We start from the raw sequence: 8883 nt of genomic DNA on the forward strand, positions 1-8883 counted from the left end.
CATTATGGATCTGAAGCATCATCTGGCGGTGAAAAGGTACTAATTTCATCAATGCCAATGAAGTTGGTCGATTCGACACGTGACTTGTGTGCATAGTGGCGAAACAGCGGACGGATCAATCTCTTGTAGATATGAGTTATTGCTGTCGGGGGGGAAGGAAACCTTGTAAGGCCCAAGACTGTTTCCTTTCAGGAAATGGAAATGTTGCAGCGACTCCAGTGTAGTTATTATTTATTCACAAGCTCTTGTGAATACTTTCATTCAATAAATATTTATTATATATAAATATAATAGTTAAATATTTATCAAACCCACAGACAGACTTAACCACTTCCAACCTGGCATCCCTATATTTTTGGAAGCTTGTCATTATGCTGTAGGAAAAGGGTCGTCCCCTCCAAAAGAGTTGTCTTCAAACTTACAACGTGTCGCATGCGTGAGCTTTGCCACTTTTGCATGCCACTGTCATTAAGGTAAAGTATAAAATAGCCCATTAATTTATGGAAAAAACCCAAAAACTGCTTCTGCCCGCCAGTGACTATATAACAGGTGCATTAAGGTCTTCACCGAAAGTATAAGGTCGCGGGTGCAAGCGGACGAAATGGGTTTCCTCAGACGGGTGGCTGGTATCTCCCTTAGGGATAGGGTGAGAAGTTCAATCACCCGAGAGAGACTTGGAGTAGAACCGCTGCTCCTACAGTTGGAAAGGAGTCAGCTTAGGTGCTTTGGGCATCTAGCACGGATGCCCCCCGAGCGCCTTCCTAGGAAGGTCCTCTATGCGCGTCCCACTGGGAGGAGACCCCGTGGCAGACCAAAGACCAGATGGAGGGATTTCATCTCCAAACTGGCTTGGGAACTCCTCGGTATACTCCCTGAGGGAGTGGAGGAAGTTGCTCGGGATAAGGAAATCTGGAGGTCTCAGTTGGAACTGTTATCCCCGCGACCCGATTCCGGATAAGCGGTTGAAGATGGATGGATGGATGGATAGATTATACCTATGGCAACCACGTTACCACACTAATAAATAAGTAACACCGCTGAAAGCAATGAAACACTTTTGCAGGGCATAGCGTACTTAAGGCAGACTGTAATAAACATTGTTGTAGTTTATCTTTGCACTACATCAAAGTAAAGGCCTTTTATAGGGGCATTGTAATGATGCATGCCTTAAAACGATCCCTGACATTATATTAGAATTTAAATTAGTTAATCTTTTACTCGAGCGGGATTATGCCCGTCGAAGTTGATATACTTCCTACTTCCATGGGGTGCCCAGCAACAGTAGGTAATATAGCATCTCAATCTTTTTAACCACTTTATACATTTATACGTTCACTATCCAACAATAGCAGACCAACAAGCTCGAGCTATAATATAAAAAAACGACTTTAACCCTTAAAGTTGTCGATCTACAACCTCATAAAATCTGACACGCATACACTTGTTTGTCTAACAGAACTACAAATGTGTGCCGACACACACACACACACACACACACACACACACACACACACACACACACACACACACACACACACACACACACACACACACACACAAATGGTAAATGGTGCATTTATATAGCGCTTTTATCCAAGGCGCTTTACATAGATTGTGCATTACATTCACTCATTCACGCACACATTCATACACCGGTGGCGGAGGAAACCATGCAAGGCACCAACCTACTCACCGGGAGCAACTAGGGGTTCAGAGTCTTGCTCAAGCCAAGGACTCTTTGACATTAACTCAGGGGGAGCTCGGATTCGAACTTATTAACATTGTGTGATCCTGTAGCTATAGATTGAGTCTACTGTCTGCAGCAGCAGCAGTCAGTCAAGCCAGATAAAACTAATTCGAACTCAATTCGGTACAGTTCACTGCAAATCATTTCGGTGTGAATTTAACTCCCAGAGTGTGCAAATGGAACCAAGTGTGTAAGGGCCCATTTTTTTATATTTGTTCACTCAGAGTTACAGACCTGTGAAGCTCTATTTGGTTCCTAACTACAGATGTGCCATTTCAAGTCTTCTGGCTTTACTGCTTTTTCCTGGAAATGCCTTGCAAATGTATTTTTTCCACAGGTTTCAGTCACCGTTTTGCGTTTAATTCTTTTTATGGAGAATGGAACGCATTTTTGCAGAAACCTGCAAATGGCAAGAAACCACTCCATTCCCATTGAAAAGCAGAATCCACCTTCATAGGTAGATTTAAACGTCGAAGCCAGAGAAGGTCATAAAACACACACACACACACACACACACACACACACACACACACACACACACACACACACACACACAAATGGTAAATGGTGCATTTATATAGCGCTTTTATCCAAGGCGCTTTACATAGATTGTGCATTACATTCACTCATTCACGCACACATTCATACACCGGTGGCGGAGGAAACCATGCAAGGCACCAACCTACTCACCGGGAGCAACTAGGGGTTCAGAGTCTTGCTCAAGCCAAGGACTCTTTGACATTAACTCAGGGGGAGCTCGGATTCGAACTGGGAACCCTTCGTGCTCTAATGACGGTTTCTCTCCCCCTGAGCTATGCTGAGCTATGCCGTCCCCGCACACACACACACACACACACACACACACACACACACACACACACACACACACACACACACACCCCGTCGTCTGCGAAGTCAACTGAGGATATTTGCATGTGGTCGCGCCAAACAAATCCCAGCAAAACAAACTTGCCGCTCCGTGCAAATCCACCACCTCCCCCTCTTTGTATAGTGCATTGTACCGGATTAAACACGCCACAACAACAAAGAGTCAGCTCCTCCTAACTCGTATTTCTTTTTGTCTTTTTGTTTATCCCTGCGTGACGTTTCGGTGAAATCTAATCTCCTACTCCTTTGCTCTGCGCTCCTCCTCCTTTGCTTCTCCCCGCGTCCCTTCCCCTTCCCTCCTCCTCCTCCTCCTCCATGTGTCTCTGCCTCTCCCCACGTCCCTTCCCAGGTGGAACAGTTGTTCTGTCTCGGTCTGAAGAGCAGGACAGAGTGTCAGAAGGTGCTAGAGATGTGTGACTGGAACCTGGAGGTGGCGTGCACACAGCTGCTGGATAACTACGGTTCCACTGCTAGGCAGAGGTACTGCTCCTTTCATGTCTTTTCTGATCTAGTGGTGGAAAAAGGACTCGCATATTTTACCTTGGTAAAAGTATCAATACTGCAACGTGGAAATACTCTGTTACAAGTAAAGGTTCGGAATTCAAAATGTATTGGCATAGCGTACTTAAGGCAGACTGTAATAAACATTGTTGTAGTTTATCTTTGCACTACATCAAAGTAAAGGCCTTTTATAGGGGCATTGTAATGATGCACTGCCTTAAAAGGATCCCTGACATTATATTAGAATTTATATATATTCAAAGATTTGCACACATTTTCACGACTTTTTCAAAAATAGCAGATCTACAAGCTCGCAGCGCGGCACTCGGTGCCGCGCTTGTATATCTGCTATTTTTCACTGGTTAAAGCATTCAATAATTCTAGGGCTAAATTTAAAAACACAATCAGCTTTATTGTCACATCACAGGTTTACAGTGTTGTTGGTGTGCGCTCCGAGGAGAAAGGAGAGAGGTCCCTAGACCGCAGGTTGAGAACCAGAGCTCTAAAAACTATGAGTTATATCGATCTCCACACTAAAGCCCAATGTCTTGAACACATAGCACCGTCGCTGGTGAGGACTTTCCTTTTTTTTACCACCTTTTAATGGCAAGCAATAAGCATCCATCTGCTCATGACAGCTTTAGTTCCGACCGCTGCACCAACACACACAATGACTTAAACCCTGACTTATCTTGTACTGTGCACAGTACCAGTGGTGGCAAGAGCACTCTTTTGTTCATTTATGTTTTGCTTTAATAAAAGTATCGATATTGGAACGTAAAATATTCTGTTATAACCTTTGCTTGAGTAAAAGTACAAAAGTATTGGCCACCAAAATGTTCTCGAAGTACCAATAGTAATATACCCATTAGAAGATCTACAAGCTCACAATGCGTCACATCCATTGTAAGCTTGTAGATCGGCTTTTTTCAAATATAGCAAGTTTAAATAGGGGTGAAGTGGTTAATGCATGTTTTGTAATAATAAATAATCCACAATTCCACATCTACAAAGTAACTAGCAACTAAAGTGTTCTAATAATTGTAGTGGAGTAAAAAAAAAAGTGCAATATTTGACTCTGAGATGGAAGTGGAGTAAAAGTATATAAAAAAGGAAATATTCAGTGAAGTAAAAAGTATCTTAAATCTGTACTTAAGTACAGTATTAAGTATTAGTGAGGACCAATTATATATATAAAGTGGAGAAGTGGTCCTTTAATTAAATGTACTTGGTTACTTTCCACCACTGACACAGCGTCTGCTGTGTGTTTGAAATGTTCTGCTGTAATGATCTGCCCTCCAGACATTGACCTCCTGGTAAATATTTCCTTAGACATTGTTTTAGAAGAAATCGAAACGGCAGTTACCAGACAGAATGTCCCAGGATGTTTAATTATTTCGCCCCTTTTCCATTGCAGATGAGATTCAGGGGGCTACTGTAGCTTCTTAACTGCTGCCTAATTGCTGCCCTCTCCAATAGAGAACGTTTATTAAACGAGCTGAAATAGTAAAGCTTAAGCCGTTTATGTATGCCAGTGGGTTTCCAACCTTGTTTTGGATAGTGTTGGTTTTGACATCAAATTTCGATTTAGTTTTAGACATAGTCTTTGGAATACATTTTAGTTTTATATTTGAAACTTGGAGATGCTATTTTTCTGCCTGACAATCAAATGGGTTTAGATGGTACACGTATCTATCATAAAACATTACATTACTTTTATCGTTTTGGCGACGCATCGTGAGCTTGTATATACAGTACCAATTATAAAATAGGCGTATGTGGTTGATCAGACTCATTTGTCGAGTATTACAAAAAAAGCAATGGTCATATTATTTTTTTGTGTCGAGTCTGTTAATGTGTTTAAAAGAATATACACAGTATGGTTCAAAGAAAACGCGTTTCTCGATTATCCATTTAATCAAAATAGTCATCGATGGAATAATGGATAAGAAAACAATGGATAGTTGCAGACCTGGCTAGTTGTGGATGACCCAGAACATTTACTCACGTACTGTACTTTAATACACTTTCAAGGTATATTACTTTACTGGCACCCTGGCCACAATATGACTTCCGGTTGGTTCTAGCGGAAGTGGCGGAAGTGCTGTGTTTAACGGAAGTTACGTCATGCGTTGTAGTCTTCCGTTGAAATTCTCACGGCGGAAGTTGAACAGTCTCTGCCTGATATTGTCACCAGGCTTTTCTCTTCGCAGATGAGTAAGCCAGGCTACGCGAGGCTACTTTACTGGAGTCTTATCTCAGAGACATATAATATTTTCCTCTGAGATATTATTGTACTTTGACTCCACTATAATTATTTGAAAACTTTCGTTGCTTTGTACATTATTACAAAACATACATTATTATCACCTCAGCCCTTTATACTTTGCCTATTTGAAAATGGCCGATCTACATGCTCACAGCGTGTCGCAGTGCTTATTATTGTCCAAGGATATTCATACATTTAAAAAAATGGGACATTCTGCATAATTTGCACATTTACTTTTAGTTTTTTAAGAATATTTTGATGTCAATACCTTTTACTCAAGTAATATTGGACTAGTACTTGTAACAGAATATTTCTACAAGATGCTATTGAGATTTTTTAGGAGGCCTACTTTTTCTGTTCAGACCTCAGATCCAACTCCTTCCTAAATCCTAACTCTTTCCAGCAGCAGTCTTGTCAAGGTTACAATAAAATAATAACTTGATGAACTAGAGCGCTGTCAGAGATGTCCAAGAGGCAAAGAAGTCACCAGCACCACAAGGAAATCCTTTTCACATGATTTATTCACCTCTCTGGACTGAGACAACGTACGCGTTTCGACCCTTCAGTCTTCCTCAGCGTTGTCTTCTTTGCCTCATGTTAGTATTGAGCCGTGCACCAAAAATACTTTATTTAATTTGGAGTGTTGCAGGCTTTCTGCTCTTTCTCTAGTATGTCCAAGAGAATAAAGCAAAACGGGACTAAGCATTGATACACACGCAGACAGTTATAACAAATAATCACTCAAAACCTTTTTTTTTTACGTAAAATGCCTTCTACATCATACAAGCGTGTTGCACAAAAGTAGTCAAAATAGCAGATCTACAAGTTCACGTCTTTGTTTTTAATATATATTTTTAAGGGAACGGTTTTACACTTTCCACCCAACGGCAACGTTCTATTTAAAAGGATCATTCCTCGAGTTCAAATTCTGTATGTATTTTCTGTCACTATACATTTGTCTAGCATTACTTCTAATTTGAATCTGTCTTATTTTTCTTTTTTGCAGGCGATAATGAACATCTGTGCTAGCAACGGCTGTTTCTCAACTAAACTATCCTCATCTATCAGTCATCGTAAACGGACGGATGGAGTCTGCTCCCATCCCTCCTTTTCTCTTGACTCATGAGACGCACATGGTCCTGTCCTGTCATGACAGACATGGGACATCGGTGTGGAAGATTGAAGCATGTTTATATGGAACCGGCAGGCACACGACTCATGGTGATTCTAGGTTCTCGTCAGCCGCATGCCACGGGGACACATTTTCTGTCTTGGCAGGAAGGCTATGGGTTACTGCGGATGTAGGAAGCCCTTCCAATGTGGCGTCGCTATTGTTTTAGGAATGTCAAAGGTCTTCATAAAAACATTAATGGAAAAAAAATGCAATATCCTGTCTAAAAGCTCACAACGTAGATGGACTATGTTCCCTCTTTTTGTAGATATATGGGGCTTAAGTGGTTGAAAAGTAAGTAAGGGAAAAAAAAGGAAGTAAAAGAAACGGTAGGCACTCCGTTTTCCGCCCAAAAACACATGTACCTTTATGGCAAGCTTCTGCATTCAGGGTCATTTGGTCATCTAGTGCTGACCTTGATTCTTACTGCCCGGTTGAGGGCACTTTTATGCCCCAACAGATGCCCACAGATTCAGAATGCTATCCCTCTCACTGGAATGATCACTGCCGCAGTTAACACTGTTGACCAACTAAGGAGCATTTCTTCCTATTGTGCTGTTGGCGACATTGAAGAATGAGGTATTGCTTTCAAACTCACTACGCCACTTTCAAACTGGCATCCCTATTTTGGGCATGTATAGGCAAAATGTTTCAGAGGTTTTCCAAAACTCGCACCTGTGCGGTCAAACACGACACACGTGCATATCTCCTTGTATGGGCCTTTCTGTCCGTGACGTTAGTTATCTCCATACATGGAGTTCCATGCCCATACGGACACTCATACATAGGGACCTACACACAAAGCCGGACGTATGAGCGGTGCTAAAAATTGTGAGAATAGATCTACAAGGCAAGCATGTATTTTTTTTTAAAGCAAACAAAGGACAAGACAGTATAACATATGGCTTAAATGGTTACAGGCTGTACGTGGCTATAGGCAAATCCTCATTATGAGTAAAGCCCCATGTTGAGTTGAAAAGCACAAGATAATAGCACTTTGTTCAGGCCTCCACTGCTTGCTATACTGTAGGTGGTCATGTTGTTTCTCCAATAAGTGTCAGAAAGTAGCAGCTCTTACAAAGTCAATCGCAATTTGTTTGACTGAACAGTTCAATTTATACAGTATTTCTATTTAATATATAAACAACATCGTAACATTCATATACCTCGAGAGGATGTTAGGAAAGGTCAACCTTCATTATTGGCAGCTTTGGGGAGCTTTACAGCGAAAAATCCTCAGTCTTAGGCCCTGTCCATACCTAAAAAATCCCCGGGCGTTTCTGACTTCGTTTTGAAACCTCTACGCCTCCACACGGGCCCGTGTAGAAAAATATGTGTGTCCACACGGTATTATCAAAACGCTATAAATCCCTGTCTGCGCGTCACCGAAGCGGGTGGCCGGCTGGCCGCGTCCCCCTGCTCTCATGCAATCATTGCAGCAGCTATCTATCTATAGGCTATGCATTGTCCAAGTTTCACAATCTTCACACTTTAACATGCACAATTGCTATTTAAATATTAATTTAATATAAATTCGCGAACTATTTCTAGAGCAGGGGAGTCTGGGGAGAGGAATCGTCGAGAGTGTGGTGCGCTCTCTCTCTCTCAGCATTAAACGAATGTAACTCTATCAATCAAAGAGAGAGAGAGAGAGAGAGAGAGAGCTTTGTAAGACGGGACCGTTTAACGGTGCAGCAGAGGAGAACGTTGCATAGCTATTTATTAAACCACAATCGAATGTTCTTTACTTGCATAATGGGGACTCTTTTTTAAATTTGTAATAGTCCCTGGAAAATGTTTAGCCTATTTGAACATCTGATCTCTAAGTAAGTTGCCTCAAGTTGGAAATGAGAACATAATCATATGAATGCTTCAGTGTACTTGTTAAAGCAGCATCGTTACTAAATTAGAGTGACAGACACACATGTTAGAGATAGGAGAGAGATGGAAGATAATGTAGGCTACACAGCCTACATTAGAGCACTAGAGCCTTTTTTTGTGCTTGTGCTGATCGTGGAAATAATTTAAAAGGCAGCACATGCCGTGAATAATCAACATATTCTCACCTTCAAAGCGTCAGACAACTGGTGAGAATGGGCTGGAATAATGCCTGCATGCGTGCGTACTGCGTATGTCTCCATTATGCTTGAAATCATTTGATATTGGCAGTTGATATCCAAACTTTGACGAAGAGAAGAGGCAGGCGCGCGTCAGATATGCTCCGTTAACAAGACGAGGGCTGCATCTCGTTATTGATAATGAGCACCTTATCGATCCAGCTTATTAAGCCGGTGGAAAGCTATGTGA

At 41.6% G+C, this 8883-nt stretch overlaps 1 protein-coding gene across 1 annotated transcript in view; it reads left to right on the plus strand.

Annotated features, from left to right (window-relative positions):
• LOC308285757 (activated CDC42 kinase 1-like) overlaps positions 1–8477 on the plus strand; it is a 106039-nt gene extending 97562 nt beyond the window's left edge. Inside the window, 2 exon segments of the mRNA XM_080726614.1 lie at positions 2985–3115; positions 6412–8477. Of these exon segments, the coding sequence (XP_080582740.1) occupies positions 2985–3115; positions 6412–6418 (138 nt within the window). The 3' untranslated portion in view covers positions 6419–8477.
• The last annotated feature ends 406 nt before the right edge of the window (positions 8478–8883 follow it).

This window comes from Nannobrachium achirus (genome assembly GCF_963921795.1).
Source record: "Nannobrachium achirus genome assembly, chromosome: 5".
In the NCBI taxonomy this organism is placed as follows: Eukaryota; Metazoa; Chordata; class Actinopteri; order Myctophiformes; family Myctophidae; genus Nannobrachium; species Nannobrachium achirus.